The sequence below is a fragment of the Antennarius striatus genome, chromosome 10 (assembly GCF_040054535.1).
Source record: "Antennarius striatus isolate MH-2024 chromosome 10, ASM4005453v1, whole genome shotgun sequence".
NCBI lineage: Eukaryota > Metazoa > Chordata > Actinopteri > Lophiiformes > Antennariidae > Antennarius > Antennarius striatus.
This window is the reverse complement of record NC_090785.1, coordinates 18,272,988-18,295,229: the sequence shown is the minus strand read 5'-3', so window position 1 is coordinate 18,295,229 and position 22,242 is coordinate 18,272,988. Positions and strand designations below refer to the sequence as shown.

Sequence of the window (22,242 nt, the reverse complement as noted above, 5' to 3'; positions counted from 1 at the left end):
CTAACCTACATTGAAGGGTAACGTCTAAGCTGATGTCATTTAGCATTTTTCTTCTAATGCACATGTGTGAAACTCAAGGCCCAGGGGCCAAATGTGGCCCTCCACATCATTTTGTGTGGCGAGAGCATAAAAGGTTAGAATGTCTAAATAGGTCAAAAGTGCTTTAAAGAAAAACTCCATTTCCCACAATGCAATAATTAAGCCCATTTTAACATTGACAAAAACGTTTTGAGCAAAGTTAATGTCCAAATTTGTGTTTGATGTTATTATTATTTATTCATTGGAAAGTTTGATCATTGATTGATGGAGTTCTGTTGGTTTCATAATCTGACAAATTGAAAAGATTTAGGATATAACAGAGAAACAAACAAACAAACAAACAAACAAACATGTTGTTTTCGGTGTAACTGTAATGTTTGCAACTTGAATAAGTAATAACTTCAGAGTTATTTAACATTAAGGAGTCCATTTATGTTACATTACATTGAGTTACATTTATCAGTTACATCTGTCCCTTAGAGGACAGCCGTTATGCTGATGTGGCCCTCGGTCAAAATGAGTTTGACACCCCTGTTCTAGTGGGTCACAGCTTGCGGAACGTCTCTGATTTTTACCAGTTAAATGTAATCCGCTGCAGTGCAGTTCTGTTCTGTACTTCATTTATGAATGGACTTTCAGTAATTTTTGGTTTATACAAATCTATTTTAAGCTTACAAACAATTACATTTTTATTTTTTATTATAATACAGAAAAAAAACGTCACCGCTTCATCTTGACCCGTTTTGCGGGTCACGGGGGTTGCTACGGGCTGATATTTTTGATTCTTATTTATTGTAGAATAACAAGGTTTTATTTGCTTTTACCAGTTTACTAGTGATTTTATGATTCCTATATTGACGACATAAACCCTACTCAAACAGGAGGCTAGGGGGGGGGGGGGGGGGGCATCATGCTTATTTGCTCCAGGCCCCCCAGAGTCTAGGACCACCCCTGACTTCTCCTGCTGGTGTGTGGTCATAGATCCTCTTCTGGTCAAACAAAAAGCCCACGGAACGTGGGCCCCTGCACACCCACTCGGTCATCCCATCTGTGTGAGATGAAACGTGTCACGCCACAACTCCTCCCGGTGTATTCCGTTGTGTGTGTGTGTGTGTGTGTGTGTGTGTGTGTGTGTGGTATCGGTGTGAGAAAGTTTGGAGGAATCCATCAGCTGCCGTGGGGCCTGGATGTTTCAGCACCACGGACAGCGCGCATTCTCCCACGTCCTCACGGAACGCGTAATGTGCGCGTCAGAAGGCCCCTCTCTCTCCACAGACAGCCCCCAGTGCGCACGGATGACGCAGATTTATGTCACAGCAGCCCACAGCATCAGTCATATTCTAAGAACCTGTAGCCACCATTCATCAAACATATTAAACTGACTGAGTTACGGGTCCAGACCCCCCCCCCTCCCTCCCAGGCTGGGGTGGGACAACTCCACGGCCGTGAAACCCATTGATTTCTGATCTTGCGGGTGTTTGCTGTCATTTTCATTTAAAGACCTGCGTCCACGCGCCAGGGCCACCCGAGACAGTGTGTGTGTGTGTGTGTGTGTGTGTGTGTGGGGGGGGGGGGGGGTGTCACTGATAAACGTCACACACTGTTCGATCCAACGATTCGGTGGACTGCAGATACCGCACCAAAAGACAAAACTTTTTGGTGAGAGGAGGAGAGCAGAGCATCTACAGAGCAGTAGAGAGACTGGAGGTAGAGTGATTGATTATATGGATTATCGATGAGTGGAAACAGGAGGCATTAGCCCGTCCATCTGCCCCCCCATGTGGGCTGAAGCTGCGGGGATGTGAGAGAGAGAGACGCGGCGGCGGCGCGGATCGCCCGCTCTTGAGCCGGAGGAGTCAGCGGCGGACGATGTCCCGGAGTGAGGGGGCTTCCAGAGGAGACCGAGGAGAGGACGAAGGAGGATGAAGAAGGGAGGAGAGGCGTGGAGAGCGGCAGAGGTGGATTATAATGAAGTTGAGTGGGAACGGACTGTGCGCCGTCCTGTCCAGCACCCTCCTCTTCGTGTGCGCCCTGAGCGAAGTTGTCGTTGGATTAAGATGCGTCTCGCTGGGATCCGCGATGAGAGCGCATTTCCCCCTCGGAGCCTCGGCCGGGGCTTTCTACTCCGGGCTGCTGGTGGGAATCGGGCAGGTCCTGCTGGGATTCGCGCTTCTCTTTTGCACGGAGAAGCCCGGTTGCAGGAATTTCTTTCTGTTCGGGGTTGTGGTTTTCTTGTTGGGAGTCCTCACCGCCTTCTCCGGGGCGGTGGTGGACGGGGACACGGCTTCTCTGGTGGAGAGGAAATATTCCCATTACTGCTTCCACTCTTTAGTTGTGAACTCCGCCTGCGAGCAGCTGAGGGATTACCAGAGGAGTCTCGTCATCTCCGCGGTGCTCAGCACCTTGGAGTGCGTCCTGGGGCTCCTCAACCTGGTGGTCATCAAACGGTTTAAAGCCGCGCAGTTCTCCCGGAGCCGGCCGCCGCGGAGGCAGCGGGATGCTGCCATCATCTTCAGCGAGGAGCGCGACTGCTCCTCGGCGGATTTCCAGCCGGTGTCTTACATCAATCTGGGTGTTTTTAACGTGTTGGATGAGACAGGGGCAGAAGTACAGCGAGGGGGACACCCGTCCATAGAGCTGCCGGGATACTCCCCCGCGGACCCGGAGCTCAACCACAGCTTCCCGTTCTCCTACCCGCTCTCCAGCGAGCTGCCGCCCGCGTACGAGGACATCTTCCCCGCTGAGGCATGCAGCACATAGTCGCTCCGGACCTCTGCTGTGACAATCAATGACTTTTGTGTTTAAACAATCCCTCCTTCTCCTCTTCTTCAAACAAAAAAAAAATCAGTAAGTTACGCGTAAATCAGCACCCATCCCTGTCATTCTGGTGTTCCTCATGAGGTGTCAGCGCGCAGAGGAGCGGATCCTCTCCGCTCCACCGGGCAGCGCACACACATCCAGGCCCATAAACGCAACAGCTTGCTAGTATAACTAAAGCAGAGTTTGTGAATGTTTGCTGTGAACATTTTTACTTGTGAATAAAAAGTGTATTTAACCTCACCTGACCCCGATGAAGCTGCTGCCACCATTTAGAAATCATCCTGATGACTTCAGTACAAACTCTTCAGCCAGTGTCAGGTTGAAACTCCTGGTTTTAATCCATAAATTGGCTAAATCTGTGCAAAAATGTAATTATTGTGGCACACTATCGGCAAAAGAAACCCCCAAAAGCGTTCCAGGATCTTTCAGGACGCACTGCAGTGATTTATCATTTCACTGGGAGAACAGAATATTCAAATTATCCTGATTTCACTTAAATATATGTGAAACTCCAGGCAGTGGATCTTATATTTATAATTATGCAGTTGCGCAGCTTTTTCCATCACACAGTTGTGTTTGACACTCATCTTCCACTGGATAACCATGACGTCAGGAGCTTCCAAAGTCATCAGAGTAAATTTGATATTTTCGAAATTGCTGAGTGAATCTTTAAAGTTCATGTTGTTGAAAATAGCCGTGTGATCAGCCTGTCAAACTGTTAATGTTCATAAGCCTGCTATTACTGATAATGAGTGTGTGAGGAAGCAGAGGGACCATCTGAGCATGAATGCATCATTTGCTTTAAATTAGGAGGGAAGATGATGCAAATTCCCTTGTTTCTGGTGTCTTTTATAGCGGGCTGCCTAAAAATGATCCAGACTGATGGTAGATCCAGGCTTAAATATACCATCAGAAAGCTTTAAACCCCACTTTCACTTATTTCGCTTGCAGCTGGATCAGCTACAAAAAAAAAGAGAGATTTGATTCTTTGAAACGGTCCCTTTATCCTACAATTAAGACCCTCAAATGAAACCCAGTGACCAAACGTTTCTCCAGAAGAACTTTGAAGGAATAAGTTTAAGGAGTAGTGAACTGGTTCACTGCAATAATCCTCCTCTTATCCTTTCACACTGTGCGATGCTTTCCACTCACTCATTCCGCTTTAGCTGGGCTTCCCGTGCCAGAGCTGAATACATGATGGGATAAAGTGGAATTCTCTTTCTTTTAACATTTCATAAAAGGGAAAAAAAAAAAGAAAAGAAAATGCAGCTATAACTTGAGATACACTCAGCAAGAACAAAAGAGGTCTTCAGGGAGCTGCTGTCCTAAAAGTTTCATGTAAGTGTCAAAAGAAAGATGCAATGAAAACATTTGGAGAGGGCTAGAAGTCAGCTGCCGAGGCCGAGCCTGATCGCGATCCACGACAGGCAGCCAGAAGAGAGAACAAGATTGTTTCAAACAGATCAGATGTATCACCGACCCGGAGGATAGCTGGGCTGTCTGTTTTTAATGTTTTAATTCTGAAATTAATTTTATAACGTGAAGGAAATAATTTTTGCATGTACAGGTAGACATTTCGGGATAAAATATAGCTGAATCTCGGGTCTATTAGAGCGATCCCCTCTAAACCACCAGATCGACTTTCCTGGCTCAACGTTGCATCAGCTTCACCAACTTTAGATGAATCTACTCACATTTACTTCATGCATGAAGGAAATTGTTTTGTATCACTTAAAAAAATGATTAAAAAAAGAGCACAATCGATATCGTCTTCAATATGGAAGAAGGTTGATAGTAATTCTTAAATGGTAGCAGCGGGAAGTAAGAATATTCACTTACTTAAATATTGAGATATAAGAAAAAATAGATAATTCATTTTTTTTCCACATTATAATCATGTATATTTCCAAGCTACTCTACTGAAATCATATATAACTTCAACGTAGAATGAGTGCATTAAATTTAATAAGCAGTTATGGATGAAACTATGCAGTGCAGGTGAACTGCTCACAGTTAATCTTTTCTTATTCACTTGCAACTCTGGAATTATAATCCCACGTTGATTCCTTAGTAATAATAATCCAATGACATCATGTTTCGCTTACACAGCAAATTTTACGCACTCAATGATTTAATTCATATATTTTAAATATGTCTTGCTTATAATTATGTATTCTAACAGATTATTCATATTATGGTAGTTCTTCAACATTTTACTTAAGAGACAGTTCAAGATGTCTTTTTAATGTCATGCAATAATTATTTCAGGCACTTCTTCTGCTATATATACAAATAAAAATACTGATGAGTCATCAAAATGCCATGGCAACCGCCAGTGGACAGATAACTACCTAAACAAAACAGCTGTTTAGTCTGTTCCACTGCATTTAAGTTTCCTAAGATTAAAACAGAACATTACATACTGATATTTTGAGCTGAAGGACATAAATAAAAAACACTATTTTGTGTTGGAACAGAAAACTTAGTTTTGTTTGCTCCGAGTCGGTCCTGATATTTTCTGTACTACCTATAAATCACTCAAACTGCACCTTTGTATTGTCATGATTAAAATACAAAAGTAATTCCGGGCTTCTCGCATTGCACCAAAAGCCAAATCACCTAGAGGACGTAGAGCTTTCACTTCCATCACGGCAGATTAAAGCAATACTCCCATCATAATCTGCTCCTCAAATTTTATTCCTTTTACCATGAAAACCTGCCCCAGTTATTAATACTTTTAATTGTTATTCACGAGCTATCACCACACACATCAAACTGAATCAGCACAGTTCACATAGTTTGATACTAGTTCAAGTCTGGATTATTATTTGTTATCTCATGACAGTGAATTTAATAAATGAGCTTTATAAATTTAAAAACTCCTGACAATCAGATCTGAAACATTATACTTGGATCCAGGTCATGTAGCTTCATAGTTATTCATTAAATAACAAGCCAAAGTCTAAGTCACCCTCCTTAGTGATGAATAATTACTAATCAATGATGGATCCAGATGATGATGCTGATCATGACCAACACTTAAGATCTTTACAAAACAGAAGAAAAATGATCAGAAGTCATTCTTTTTTCCCCCCCAGTACTCCTGTTAACAGACAGACAAATGCTGGCAAAATCAGAACCTCTCTGGTGGATCTCATTTCAGTCTGACTCCTTCTATCAGCTGATTTCACCATGTTGCTGCAGTTCAATATCAGCTGCATCATAAACAACCAAGTATGTTTAGGAGAAACAGACACTAATCATCTAAAAGTCTCCCCTGTGGGAGCGGATTGGAACCTGCATAGTTCTGTGCCTGAAGAGCCACCTGTCATTATACAACACACACCGAGTGTATCGATGAGGGGGTTGATGGAACAAATTCAGCGAGCTCTATGTCACATTTCCAGGGTGCAATTTGTTGGGGTGGATGGGGGATCAACCCTCAGTTTACTCGATCAATTGTTAACATCAACAATCAAAATATTCAGAGTTCAGCGATTAATAAATGTTAATGCTTCCAGGTAGAAACCTGGCCCTGAACATCGGTTCCCAGACGCAACATTTAGTTCCTACAGGAGGACAACAACGTCAGTAAATAAAAAAGAAAATGAACTAACAGGATGAAACGCTGCAAACAGGAAAACCACATGAAGTCAGAGCAAACCGTTCACAGTCCGAACTTTTTGACATGATGTGAAATCTGAGTCTATGGGGTGTTCATGTTACGTTTTACAGACCGTTCACATTAGGCTATGTTGGCGTGATTGGCCCTTATCTATGGTCCTGAAGGGTCCTCGTAGGGTCTATCATTAACCTAAAACAGAATTAGTCTTATTTTTCCATAATTAAAAAAACAACTCCCCCTCTGTATTTTCTTCTTTTTTTTTTGACAAATCGCACACATCCATCCTAAGATGGTGACCTCTAGAGGGACTTTAAATAGCACGGCCCCGCTCCATTCATTCCAAAAGAACCAGACTGTGTCCACAGGTTATGTTGGAAATATTGGACCTATTTTTCACAAGCTATACATCTTCAGGTCATTCTGACACGACATTATCAGACGGGAAAATTAGATGAAGACCTGTCTCTAACCCAGTAACACAATCTGAGAGACGCTCAGGCTTCCTGGCTCAGCCCAGAGACCTGCAGGTCAGGTTAACTAGCAGCGTAATTGGTGTGAATGTGCGTCTGAATGTTGTTTGTCTCCATGTGTCAACCTTATAATGAACTACTGATGCATCTGGGTTGCACTGCGCCATTTTTGCCCGGCGCGGGCCCCTGGCGATGCTGCCAAGGATAAGTGGTCATAGATAATGGATTCATCTGGTAATGTCGTATTTTGACGTGAACGAGGCTCTCAGAATGAAAAAAAAAAACGCCCGTGGGTTTGGACGGTGTTCGCTCCATTTACGAAAAAAAAGATGACATCCCAATCCAAACCAGTGGCCTTCGTTGGAGCAGCTTGTAATTCATCACGTCCTGTTGGACTCTAGGAGAACTTTGGTGACTCAGCTTCATGGGATTTGATTTTTTTCTTGTCAGGGGTCAGCTCCTGCGAGGAAAACTCTGACTTTAAACATGTGAAATCTTCACAGGAGAGCTTTAATATTCATAAAGTGCATTTTTATCACTCGCTTTAAAAACCACAACAATGTCAGAACTGCTTTTAAACGACACCCCGACGTGTATATTTCAGTAACTACCTCCATAAATGTATGAAGTGTGATTTAGACGCCTCCTGAGATCCGTTCTCACATTCTTCTGCTTCGGGGGTCTAACAATGAGTAACGGCACGTTTTTAAAAAGCACAGACACGTCAGGTTGATATGCAGGTACTGTTATCGCATCTGTGTTCTCTTCGGTCTGTGGTGTCTTCTGTCTCTGGTGAGAGATCTAGTTTATTGCAGAGCGGCGCTGCATTAGTGTAATGACAGCCTCTGGCTCTGGTCACACAAAGTAATAAAAACTGCTGAGTTGCATTTCAATGTTATTCACTTTGAGGAATTATAAGTGAGGGTTTCTGCACAAGCGATTATACTGCAGATATTTGGATGATGTTATATGGACAGGAGCACACAGCTGGGGTGAAGCCGGTGTTATAACAGGGGTTATAACAGGTGTTATAAGCGTTTAAAGCCACCGTTGGTGCTGCTGAGGGGAACACGAGCACAGAGAACCCACACGCGCTTTGCATTCCATTTTTCTCCATCTGCATCCTCGTCCAAATGTATGTCAAGGACACAAATACTGGCCATACTTATGGAAGAAAATCAATACCCTCTAAAAGCCTTTCATTAGACACTTATCCATTTGTCTGCGCGCGACCGCCAGAGAAGGTTGTGTCTGGAAGAGCTCCAGTGGCTTTTAAAAGCTAACGCTGGGTCTTTCCTGGCAAAAATGTGGTTGACTACCTTTATAGGAGCTTCCAAGTCATTAAAATCACTTGTGCCAATTTTTCTGAAGGACTTGATTTCTTCCTTATTCTCTCTGTGAGGTTTTATGATTTTCATTTTTCATCTGCATGAGAAGCATTGTCAGAGACCTCATTATGACCAAATGCGCAATGAGCAAAATGCATCCTGTAAAAAAATAAATAAAATAAAAATAAATAGAAAAAAAGTAAAAAGGGGAGGACTGTTACGGGACTAGATTTATATTTGCACCATCTGTTCACATTACTGTTGGATAATTAGGAACTTACAGGCTGGTTTGCTGGACTGACAATCAAAAAGCCGCTTGTGCTTTAAATTCATCTGGTGGGGGAGCGTTTCTATTTACTGATGATGCTGCACGCTTTAAACGGCACTATCCCACGTGTGCACCAGGTGGCTGCTGTTCCACAGCCCAGTAAAGTCCAAGCCCCTCATCAGACTGGGGACTTGGTCATCACGGGGAGGAATCTGTTGATGAAAGAGCTCAAAAGCTGTTTTCATCTCCAGATCTGCTAAGAAACCCCCCCCCCCAAAAAAAAAACAGTCGTTAAGGAATCACCTGAGCATAAACTTAAACTCAGTGAACGGCTGAAACATTTGTTGTGTGCAGATGCAGGATTACAGCGATTTTTCATCTTGGATTGTCTGACATTAAATAGATTTAAATAAAAATCAAACAATCACTTGCAGAAAGAAACAAGCAGAATAATCTGATTGTGGCTCCAGAACCACAATCCTGATAAATCCAAAAGGTAAACTCTGGAAGAAAATTTTAAAACCACTACTAGACTCTTCTCCGTTGTTTGTCTGAATATTCTGGAATATTCAGAAAGTAAATGCCTCAACCGTAATCAATCAGTGTTTTAACACGTTTATTTACATCTTTATATTTTATGTACAGTTTATGTACAATCAATATACCGTAGATGTCCTCGAGAGAACTGATAAATACGTCCCGTGTCTGGAGCTGATGGAGGAACTCAGATCATCTGGTATTCTAGACAAGCAGTCAGACTGCAGTGATTGGCTGACCATGAAAAAAAAAAATTATTTCAGAATAATTCTATCATTTCTACAAATGATTAATAATGCAATGAAGTGAAAATGTATTCTTATTGGTAGAAGTATATTTCAGGTCCATCAGCAGCATTTATTTAGGCGACAGTTTATTTTTACAATTCGACTGGCCGACAGACACATTAACAGACTTGATGATACCGCTGACCTTTTTAACAGCCTGGTCATCCAGCTCTATTATATTAAAAGCTGCCTCATACCTCAAACAACAAACATGTTGGAGATTCAGGCGTTTTTTCATGGCTGAACTGTTGATCCACAGCTGACAGCTGCGTCAGCGGCCGATGCCAAACTGCTTTACTATATATAACAAGACTTCAGTGGGTGGTCACCTGCCAAAATAAATTAAAGGACAGAAGGATTTCCTGCCAAATTTACTTCATACGTCCACAAAGTTTTGCTAGAAGCTTCGGAACATATCTCACACCTCATCACAAAATTATATTTTATTTCTGCAAATGAAAATTGAGCTTTAAGGTCCATCTAGTTTCTCAGAATGTGCCTCATAAAATAATTTTTGAATGAGGCAGGAGGATTATTGTCTTCATTGAGTATAATCTGTGTGGAGGTGCAGTGGGCAGCGCTGTTGGCTCATAGTAAGAAGGTTCCAGGTTCGAGTCCCTTCAGTATGGAGGTTCTGTGTTCTCCCGTATGTCTTTCATGTGATCCCGGGATGAGCTGGTGTCTTATTCGGGTGTGTACCCCGCCTTTCGCCTTTAGCTAGTTGGAGTAGACTCCAACAGACCCATGACCCACGAGGCAGATAAACAGCTTTAGACGGGACACATGTGATTGGATCACACTTCATTTTGTGCCTCCAAACAAAAAGGATTCATGATGCTCCTCACCTATCCAGCAGTGACAAACATACAATTAAATGTTATGATGAGATACCTGATCACTGGTTTGATCAGTTTTGGCATTGACAAGGGAATTGAACCTCTCTTAATAAATAAACGCACCAAGAAGCCCACAGATGATCTCCCTGGTGGGAAGATCTCACCTCTATTCATTGGTCTCCAGCTTCCATCTGTAAACATCCTTCAAACTGAGTGATGGTGGGAAACGGTGCATTTACCTTGAACTGCATGCAGCACAGCCCTGTGGTCACAGTGGAGGTGAAGAGAGGCCCCCTGGGGGCCCCTCACCCACTCTTTCATCTTCTGCTGCTTCAGTTGTGACTCTGGTTCTCTATTTCTAGTCGAGGCGTGTTAACTACACTCCGTGTTCTCATCCGACATGAAGATTAACCTACAGTGGAACATTAACATCTCAGAAACACAAACTTTCGCTCGTTATATTTACTCAACACGTACTTCCTGTGCCCCAAATGCTCTGGCGATACATCTGGGGTGTACCCCACCTTTCACTCGTAGTTGGCTGGGAGAGGCTAGAGTGACACCCGTGACCCGCAAGGTGGAAAAGCAGAAAATGGATGGACCTACTTATTGTTGCCAGTAGGTGGCGCTATCAATATATTCCCATTTAGGCATGTGGATGTTTCAGGGTGGGACCCTCGTACAGTGTGTGAGGTTTGGGCCAGTTGGACCATTGACTGTGAAGTCAAAACAACTTCCTGTATCAATCCTCAGCACACACACTCCATGTTCACCGGCAGCCAGCGATCCAGTCAGACAAAAGCATCATGGAGACCTGAAAGCTACCTGGACTTCATTCGGGGCCAATAAAGTCACCAACATACTGGGAACACGTGAAAGAATAAAAAATTACAGAAATGTTTCCAGCAGGTGGCGCTTTGACACCAACAGATGTTTGAGGTAGGGACATGTATGGACATCTTCAGGGCGTGACCCTTGACCCAACATGTGACGTCTGATCAAAGTTGGACCATGGACAGAACGTCCTCTGTAATTGTGTATTAGAGAGGAATAGTAGAGTATGACAGAGTATTGCAGTGTGTTTACGGTCATGTCCTTCGGGTTTTCCATAAACCTTTGATAATTTTTAATCACTAACATGTTGAGATGTTATTGAACAAATTTCAGTTTGATCGATTGAATTGTGAAGGTGTGACGTCTGCAAATAGTAAAAAAAATAAAAACCACCAACTCTATAATGGCTGACTTCCTTGATTTGGCAAAAGTTTTACGTCGGATGCCCTTTGTGACACAACCCGCTGTATTTATCCGGGCTTGGGACTGGCACAGTAAAACCTGAAGCAGACTATTCTGTACATTTTTAGTTGAGAAAATGTTTATTTTTTTAATTTTTTTTGTTTTATCAAAGAATTTTTCAATCATTTCTTTAAAATTCTCTCACCTAATTGGTTGAAATCAGTCCTTTGGTTTGTTCCTGTGCTGATTTGTTAGGGACGCCGTTCACTCTCGTCCTGAAATGCGACTCATGGAACTACAAACCGCTGCATGATGGCATCAGGATCAGAACAACTCACACAGGAGCCCCGGAGCAGCACAAAGCAGACCCAACCGGTGAAACAACCGTAGGATCGTGTTACCTGAGTGGAATGGCTCTCACGCCTCTGCCATGGCTGAGTAATCCTACAAGAGCCAATCTGACAATCCTCAGCCCGGACACGCCACAGAGCTTTGTGGAAACAGCTTCAGTGGTGTTTGTGTAATCAGAAGAAATGTCGAGAATTACCCCGTCCATCATCTTCAACAGGTGACTGTTCCATTTGTCTGCAAACCACCTTTTCCATAGAAGGCAGTTTACATTATTTCCAAACTCCCGCTTGGATTGTCATCTATTTCTTAACAGGGAAAATTATGAATAGAATTGCTGAGCGTCACATTTCACACCTGAAACGTCTCCAAGAGTTTCTGCTGCACTCGTCTGACCGCTGATACACAACGTAGGCGCTCAATGCACGCCGTCACATTCAAGGTGGAGCAACAATTCGTAAATCATTACCTACGTATTCATCACATGATGCGGACATTGAAATTGAAACTCATGACGGTCTTGCAAGCAGCCTCTCCGATTATTATGCAAGTCAAGTGGATGGTAATTTCATGCAAACAGGAAGTAGTTTTCCCTCCAGGCTTCCTAACTAGAGAGCGGCGTTAGCGAACGACCTCTCTGTGGGCCTGGAAGCAAAAGTGTGGTAGAGATGCATTGAATGGAGAAGGGGGAACCCTGGCAGTATCTGCAGCCACAGAAGCGCGTTGGGCATCAATCAATAGGTCCTGCAGTAGCTGAGGGAGCCAACTCCAAAGTTGCAATAACCTCTTTGGCCTGCTGCCATCTGCCACTTAGCACACAACTCTCCACGGAGCAGATGGGTGCAGCTGAGGTGAGGTCGCCTTCACACCAGAGGCGCCGGCTCTGAGGTGCGACTTTAGCGACGCTCCCCCAGCTGCTCCTTACCTGTAATTAGAGGCTTGTGTTCTCTGATGGATGACTGGGCTCGGTTGGTTTATTCTGCCCCCTGAGGGAAAAATAAGAATATACAAACTAACACGCTTCTGACTGTCACACGCACACAAACAGTGGAGGTTGATGACTTCAGAAGATCGCAAAGACGGGAAGTCATTGCAAAAAAGGTTTCGTTTGCAGCGTCGTTCCATTGTAATCTGATTTTTTTTTTTTTGGCTATCACTAAACCTCCCTCTACTGAAGGCAGCTGAGAGCGGTGGAAACAAGGTGCATTGTTGTCTTCTTTTAGCAGACAGACACTAATTTACACTCCTAGCAGTACAGAGCCGCATTAGCATTAGAGCCATGTCTGAATGTACAATCATTACACACTCATTTTACCTCTGTGTGCTATTTAACCCTGGGTGGGTGGTCTAGAAAGAAACACGTGATGAGAACTTTAAGATGGAACCAACCGGTGAGGTTGTGCTCCATAAAACTAGAACACAGAGCTGAGGGGAACACAGACCCTTTTTGATGGAACAACACTGAGTGTAGCAGCTTGTAACCAAGCTTACTATAGATCTAGTTATAAAACCACAGCTGTAACACCGTGGATGTGAAAATTTATAAGATGATTTGTAGTCAGTGGAGCTTTGAGATAGATTTAGAATGCAGGAGAGAAGAGTGGATTTGATGGATAAAACCCCAATCTACCCAGCAAAAGCTCTGTTATGAAACCAAAATGTGTTTGTCTCACATCAGGTGCTCTAAAGACAACGGGCTGTGAAAAAAAAAAGAAAGGATTCTATTTAAGAACAGGTAAAAAAACCAAAACAAAACCCCCAAAGCAAACCTTTATCCACCTAGACAAAGAAAAGAAGCCCAGAAGTGTGAATTCACAGCTACAGCTCTGAAACCAAACCCCCTGTTCCATTCCAGCTTCTAGTCAGATAAGTTCTCCTGAGCTGCTCAGATGAGGGGTCAAAAGGACATCCATGCAAAACATGACGGAAAACCCACACATCCAGTGGTGGATGAAGCGTCCACAGTGAGGTTAAGAGGCCTTTTGGGCTCCGTCAGTCTCATAAAGCCTTGAATCTGCTGACTGCTAAACTCCAGCCTGTGTCGTTCTGAAAGACAAACTCATGAGACGTGTTTCCGAGTCCACTGGGATTCCATTTCGGATAACTTAGTTTGCCAAACTGTCAGACGCCACAGGAGACGTGTCCAGACGTGACCGTGGAGAGCGAAGCACGTCCAGTTTGAGAATCCAGGAGGAAGCCCTGAGGCAGAACCCAGAACATGTAGCAGGGATTAGATGACCCCGGTGGCCTGTGAACACCTCGGACACGCTGGAGGACATGACCGGGAAGAAGGCCGCTCCGGCTCCACGTAACACAAGAAGGATACCGGATGAGCCAGTAATAAAACCACAGCACAAAGGCAGTGCAGATCCTTTAATAAAGTCTACATGAATGTGATGAAAACAGGGTAAAACAGGAAAAAACGATTGATGTTGCAAAAACACCTCATGTCACTTTGACTTACTTGTGAAAGCTGGCAAATGTCTGAACCTTCATGATTTCCATTAAATTTTAATTGAACTCAGCTTTATGTCGACAACGTTAATGATTTCACCGCAATAATCCATCTTAAGCACATCATCGCTCAAAGAGTCTTCCACTCAGAAAGTGAGCGCGGCATGAAATGTGTGGTTGCTTTAATGAAGGCATTGGCATGGCTGGTCCAGCTCCTGGAGGCAAAAAATAATTATTTGGTGGGTGTACTGCAGATAGAGGGCTGATTGCTAAACTCAATCCTCCTACTATTACACCATGTGGTGATAGGCAAGGTGCAATTTCACAGATGTGTTCTTGTCTAGTTTTAGTGAGGTGTAGGAAACCTGGATCATTCAATCCTCGGGGAGAGGACGGCGTCTCCACAAGCAGCCGAAACAGAAACGGTCACCGCGTTTACAGGAGGATTGTACAAGAAAAGGAAAAATATCGGCTGAAGGATTTTTGTTGGCAGCGAGTCACACAGTAAGTAGAGAATAAATTATTTATTTCATTATTCAGAACATAAATAATGCAAGCGTGAGACTTGATTAGAAAATGATTTTGGGGAGGAAAAAGTCATCTGTCATTTTTCAGCATTTCACATTTTCACCAGAATTCAGAATATTATATATAAAACAACACACACACACACACACATAACCGATGACCTGCAGAGTACCCAGAAACACACAGGAGCACGCAGGCCGACGCCTGAATAATTTAATGGATACATTTCATTGAGAGGAAAGCACACATTACATGGAAGCGTCAGGAGAGTCAATGGAAACACCAAACTAACAGAGGTTTATCTCACCCACGGTAAATTCAAAATGTTCATGACCGTGTAAAGTTGACATGTCTAAGGAACGATCACACGAGGTGGATTTATAAAGTAAAACGCCTCAGAAACAGTCCTCTGCTCACGTGTTGTTTGAATGTATTACCAGTAGGTGCTGGAAGCCCCCACCCCCCCCCTACCCATGTGGACACAGATTTTGGCTACAGAGGAATGATTGAACACAGATAGCGTTGTCCCATCAGATTTATGAGAGGCGGCTTTGAGGCTTCTTCTTGCACCGGTGCAGCATGTTTTCACACCCTGATCTTTGAGGTTTGGGAGTGGGGAAAAAACAACCCCAAAAAAGAAGAAAAACTTACAGTGACTGAGATCCAGACATCCCTGTGTGCTATACTGTCTGAATGTTAAGTCTTACAGGAACACAGTGAATATAAAAATGACCATCACCTGTCTACATAGATATAATATAAAAGATTAGGTTTGGATCTAAAATATGCACAAACAAAGAATAATAATAAAATAAAACCCTCAGAAAAACATCCCTTCCAGAATCCCAAAACTTCGGCAGCATAAAGCCAAAGGATAACAAATCATCTCTCTGGCCTCTGTTAGCAAATCCTCTGCCAGCATTCAGATAAATTACCACCATAATGATATTATCAAACCTGATGTCCCAAAGTACTTAAAAAGTTTCTCAAACTTCCCACGACTAAAGTGGTGTCGCAAGTTCTCATTCTCAGTGCAAACGAGCTGAGGAGATGCTCCTTCAAACACAAAACCACCCACAGCAGAACAGAAAATCTACGTTCTGCTGAGAATATGGACTGTAGTTCATCTTAAATGATTCCAAACCATCTCTAAGAATCACAATTTGAGAAGAAACAAAAACATAAATGTTGCACGACATGAATTAGTGGAACAACATGCAGCCGTTTCATCAGAGAAATCAGTTTTGATGGCGTCGACACAAACACAGTGAAGCAGAGTCAACGCTGACAGAATAATGAAGAAGAGGGATGTAGATTATTATCCAGCTCATAAACCTGTCATCACACACTGATTCTGCATTGTTAGTGTTTCTTACTGAAGTAGAGAGAAGGCACAGGACGACAGTATAAGCAGTCATTCAGATGGAGATCGTTTCAGCTTCGAGCTTCGGCCTCTGAAGCGAACCAGCTGACCGGTAGGGCTGCAGGCAGCAGGTCTGTCTCGCCGAAATTCTACACTCAGAAGTGAATCCTCTCATTTGTCAGACAAGTCAATGATGCTGACATTGCTGGAATGAGATCCCTTTGGTTTTGTTGCTGTCTTTCCTTGTCAAGGTGAGTCACAACAGCAGCAAAACAAGTTGACTCGGATTAAGACACTAAACATAAAACCACTTTTTCCTTCTCTGGCGTGGCGGCGCCCCCACCCCCACGCCTGTGGCAGCCCGGGGCAGGTGAGTGATCTCAGCCTGAGGCGAGGCGCTGCTTCATAGTTGACAGCTCATCAAAGTGAGTGACAAGCGTTGGGGCGGAACTTACAACTCACTTTCATGCCCCAAGGTGAAAAGTTGCACACACACACACACAAAAAAAAAAAAATCTTTCAACTTGCTCTTTTTCTGGACAAATCTTAGGAAGGGTAATGATGTGAGAAGCGTCAGGTTATAATCAGGACATCGGAGCTGCGCATCGACATTGTGAAACTCCCGAGTCGGCAGAAAAGGCTGGAATGGAAGCTCTGCTTGGGATGTGATTCGCTGTCATAAAACACCACGGCGTTGCGCCGCCGGAGACGAGGACGTTTTTTAGGACGGACATTAAAACGAACAAACGTGCGTTTAGGATGTTTCAGGAAATCTTTGTGATTTTTATTTTCATAATAAAGTCCAATCAATCAGTGAGCTCCTATAACATCAAGGGTGTCCCATAACTACTTGAGCAGTAGCGCCCCTGGTTGCTCTCTGGGCTCCATACTCTTATTAGGTTGGATGACAGCCAGCTTTACTTTGGGGATATTCACAGAATACCGGAGGAAAAGATGGAGTGTGAGTTGGTGAAGTTTATAAGTCTGCAGTGGACTGCCACGCCCTGAATATTATACGACTACTGCACCCAAACTGTTCAAGATCGAGCTGGAAAAGGAGGAGAAGGGACATCTGCTCCTATAGATTACATTTACTGACATCCAAAGACAAGGATTGTGTTCCTTCTTCCAATCAGTTTGTCCTGAAATATAAACTACAGGACAAAAGAACTGAATGTGTTCACATGACAGCAGATGAGTGACGGCTCAACCCCTTCATTTCCTGCCTCAGTAGGAAGTTGAATATACTATAAAATGTAAGGAAACGATTTACCGCAGGCCTGATGAACTACTTTGTGTGTCTTATCTCACTTCCTAAACCCTGCCTCGCAGATTTTTTTTAACTAACAAAACCAGAGCTGAGAGGTACTGAAATAAAACCAGTTGAATTTAGAAAAGGAACAGCGTGTCTGGTGTTCTTGATGAGCTGCAGACCTCTGACATTACATGCAGGAGGAAGTCTTTCCAAGACATTGAATTTCCTGCTGAATTAATAGACTCTCAGTTGGATGTGGAGAACATAACTAAAAGAACAAACCATAAAACACAACACGACATTTCTGGTTCTTTCTTTTTGGATGAGTGACCTTATCATCGGTGGGATATATGCAGCGTTTTTCCTAAAGGTTCCCAGTGAAGAGAGAACATATAAAGGCTAAGCAGCGTATTGGACGTGTTCTGACGTGAAACATCCTCACGGGTCCGTTCACTTATGGTCCCTGTTCAGAAGTCTTCTGACAGAAATGCGGGCAGAGGAAAAGCACAAACGTTATTACGCTGACAACGACTGTATTTAATCTGGAACTAAACCAATTCAGGTGCTGCTGTAATAATATGAAAAATGACATCCAGACTGCGAAAATTACTGTAATAGCTGACTTGACATGAAACTGCTCTGAGACAAGTGAGACGTCTGGTGAAGAATGAGAATCAAGGCAAATGTAAGAAAATGTTTTTTTCCCCAAAATGAATGTACTTCCTGTAATTGTTTCGCTCACGTGGAATCTGTTGAACATGAACTCGAAAGCTTTTTGTTGTTCTAACAGTGACCTAGATTATTTATAAAAGTTATTTATTGGTGGCAATTTTATTTATTCTAGGGAAAACAGCAGCGCAGCATCAAAATCACCTCCTAATGCAAACCTTCAAACAGCTCCTCTCTGCTTTGCTTTCCCTGCTTTGCTCTCATTATTCCCCTTCATGCAGCTCGAGGAGACAAATAGACAGGATGATGGTGGAGCTTCACAGGTGTATACTTTGCAGAAGTTTTTTTAAAATATTTTTTTTTTACAAAAACCCACGATCAGACGTCTTCATTGATGATAAACCCGAGCAGAGCAATCAAGGTCGGTTAGGACTGAGACTGGGGAACTGAAAAGTTTCACATTTGGCAGCGTCTGCTCCTGCATCCCTCTCTCTCTCTCTCTCTCACCGAACGCAGCGACGAAGAGACGTGAGTCAGAGAAGCCAGGAGACTCGTTAGCCAAATGAAAAGCATCCTGAATCTGTGGAGCTAAATGGAATTCACCCATCATTTAATTTAAACATCCGTGTTTTCTTTACTGTGACACATCAAAATGCTTTCTTGGAAAACTTTGCCCAATCCGGTGACTTGGTGTAATTCCAACATTCCCTGGCCAAAGTTTCACTTCTCATTGGACGCAGTTCATCGTGTTTCACCGTGTAACGTCAACGTGGCTGAATTACTCGTCACCAACAAACACCACTGTAGCAGCTCGCTGTACATCTATCCCTGAGGTAATCTATTCAAGCGTAAATTTAAAAAAAAAAAAAAATCCTTGATTTTATTCCGTTTTTTTTTAACTCATTTTCAGCCCTCAAAAAGAAAAAATGTTTTCAAATGAAGTGCTTAAATATATTCTCAAAGAGTTTTGTCCAGAAGAAGATCCTTCCTAAAGCGTCTAATCACGTATTGTGAGCAGACGTGAGGGTATACACACTGCAGTGTGTATCAGTCCATCTCGGGTCGGTGTCCGACCTTCGGCGTGAACGAGTCCCTCGTCTCCGACTTCCTTACGACTTACTGTGACTCTGCTCCATGGTGTTGAAGAACAGACACATCCCTGCCGTCAGCAGCAGGTGCATGGACTCGTACAGTAATTTGGGGGAAAAGACGCTCCATATGAAGAGGTGATACCGCAGGACCGTCACCAGCACGATGTAGGCCGCCGCCGGTACCGACCTCAGCAGGGCCAGACAGTAGCAGCCGTGGCTGATGGCAACCGGACTCCTGAACAGAACAAAGGATTCATTAGAGGGGAGGAAAACACCGCGGAGAGAGAAGCAGGAGAGTTTACAGCGAACTACGGACAAACCTCCTCATGGAGCGACATGCAGAAGTTTCTACGTGAAACCAAAGTCGAGCTAAGCTGCCTCCTGTTTTCTAAATGATTATGTGGAATTACTGAGGCTGCAGATTGTGCCGTGATTCTAACTGCAGGCTAACATTTTTGCATTCTGGAGGTTTTACCTTACACATGTACCCAGGAGAAGAGTCTGATCCACTTATCTCCTCACAATAATACGGATTGCGGGCAAATTCTGATAAAGACGTTAATGACTCTAACCCGCCTGGTGGGAGGAGGGATGCAGCGGAGAGATTAGGAGATGATGATTTAAAGCCAAACACACATGGATGCACAAGAACTTGTGTAAATGTACACTAGTCTGTGAAACACATACAGTATGTATAACAGAACCAGGGTGTTCAATGAAAGAGTCCCAGCTGAGGGGGAGGAAACTCAGCCCCGTCCCAAAACAAGAGGAGTAGGAGATATGGGAAGGAGTCCAACACGGAGGTGGAAAATTAATTACAGGGCAGCTAAAACACGCACACACACATTCACACACACACACACACACACACACACACACACACACACACACACACACACACACACACACACACAGTGTGGATTTCTACATCTCATAATCTGATGAATCATCAAGACTGCAGTAATTCATGACTGTGGTTTCTCAGGGAGCCAGAATACCACACGATCCCAGCTTCAGAAATACACCTGTGAGCAGAGCCTCATCCCAGCTGAAGGTCCTATATAACATTCCGTACTTGAAAGTATTATTACAATTATTATAAGAGGAGTAACACGACTGTCAATCAAGTTCTCAAATATTCGATTTCCACACAGTTTGTTATGCAGTTATTCTGTCATACATAGAAGGCTCGACCCCCATGACAAGAAACATTAAATTAGGCATTAAATATTCTAGGATAGATGATGTTTGGATCTGACAGGATTTTAACCCTTCACCTTCTGTTTTGAGACAGGAGCTGTAGGTATTCTGCATTTGTGTGACTGCATTGTCTAATGGTGACGTTTGTCACAGCTGTCATGTGCTCAGATGAGCTCGGTGACCTTTAGCACGGTGCACTGACAGGAAGCCACCTGTGCACTAAGCATAAAAACATTTAATGAGCCAGTTTGGTGTTGAAGAACTTCACTGGACTGCACAGAGTCCTGACCTCAACCCAATAGAACACATTTTGGGATGAATTAGAGCGGGGACTGTGAGTCAGGCCTTCTCGTCCAACATCAATGTGTGACCTCACAAATACCCTTCTGGAAGAATAAAAATAAAATAAAAAAAAATCCAATAAACACACTCCTAAACCCTGTGGACAGCCTTCCTAGAAGAGTTGAAGCAGTTATAGCTTCAAAAGGTGAACCATGACACCATGTTAAAGCCCTTGTATTAGGAATGGGATGGAACTGAAGTTCATGTGCTTGTAAGGCAGGTGAGTGAATACTTTTGACAATATAGTGTGTATAAATATAAAGAATTCCACCGGCATCAGCAGTCAGACCACCGGTTAAGCTCTTCAATTATTGGCAGAATCTTGACAATTTTTAATGCAGCTTAAGTTTATTTCTGAGCATTACCTCAAACCTTCTAAAACAGCCAAGTGCAACCTCTCAAGTGGGTTACCAGGATGTGCAGTCAGTCTGTGTAAAATCCTGCCAGCGACTTAATTCTCTCAGTAGGGATGTGTGACATCTATGGCAGCTTCTCTAATTCACAGCTTTATAAATACATGAGGTGATAAGAAAGCTTAGCACAACTTTACCTTGATGTCATTTATCTGCTGTGTGGTTAGAAAAAAGGGAAAATCTAATTAATGACCAAACTAAAGGAAGCCCTTCTCTAAACATGAACATTTTCTGCGGTGATCAGTTTTTCAGGAGAACTCACTGTAAAATGTAGGATTAAGTAAAGCTGATTTTGTGGGGGATCCCAATACTGGAATTACACCTCAACTCTTATCCCCCAAGCCAAGGCAGCTTTTTGGAAATCAGAGTACTAAAAAGGTCAGACTACTTATAAAATCTTTACTGATGAAAACGATAAGGTGCTGATCTGCTGCGATTGGCCAGTCTGGAAGGGCTTGGCGGGATTATGAGCAGTAAAACAATAAATTGCAAAATGGCTTTAAGTGGAATATGAGTGTGTCCAGGGAGTCCGGTTGAAAAGGTATTGATTACATTCCGTGCTGAAGCTTGGAGCTGCTGATGGTGCAGAGTGAATCCTAAATGGACGCCGGTACATGAGACTGTTTTAGAGCTTCGTTTGTCACAACGCCTGAGTGCAGGAGAAGCTCCTGTGGAAAGCAGCACCGCATGAATAATAACAGAACGATGGTCATGGGATGTCACTTTAGGGACGCCACAGATGAAGGCTGGAGTCCGACAGTGACCTCTAGAGGCCGCTCTGCTCTCTGCAGAATTCAGTTTGACAGCGATGGCAAGACCAACAGGGGTAAAGAGGGTAAAACCACACCGACTTCACCCCCCAACAGTAAAGTCTGCCAGGCTGCCTCATCACCTCCTATAGTGTTCTCTATGGGGGCAGTAACACCGGGATAAATGTCGTAGTGCCTTCTTATGTTGTTGCAAGTCCCCCCCGGCTCCCCTCATGTATTTTTAACTTTTGCAGATCCGACTTTACTTGTTATTTGTAACCCCTTCATCATCCTCATCCTTATTTTTTAGGCAATGATGAAGTTAATTATCAAGCTGAGTTTATTTGAATCCATCTGTAACTACACTGAAGTTTTGGGGTGATA

The 22,242-nt window shown here is 43.3% G+C and overlaps 2 protein-coding genes across 2 annotated transcripts in view; one reads left to right on the top strand and one right to left on the bottom strand.

The window, feature by feature from the left end:
* The first annotated feature begins 1,712 nt into the window (after positions 1 to 1,712).
* Positions 1,713 to 3,032, top strand: LOC137603072 (transmembrane protein 271). The gene has a single exon (XM_068326272.1). It carries the CDS (start codon positions 2,008 to 2,010, stop codon positions 2,797 to 2,799), a length of 792 nt encoding a protein of 263 aa, XP_068182373.1. The 5' UTR covers positions 1,713 to 2,007; the 3' UTR covers positions 2,800 to 3,032.
* Positions 3,033 to 14,765: 11,733 nt separating this feature from the next.
* Positions 14,766 to 22,242, bottom strand: part of pigg (phosphatidylinositol glycan anchor biosynthesis class G (EMM blood group)) — a 62,217-nt gene continuing 54,740 nt past the window's right edge. The window contains exon 13 of the mRNA XM_068326265.1: positions 14,766 to 19,389. Coding sequence (XP_068182366.1) covers positions 19,173 to 19,389 — 217 coding nt within the window. The 3' untranslated portion in view covers positions 14,766 to 19,172. The remainder of the gene's footprint in view (positions 19,390 to 22,242) is intronic.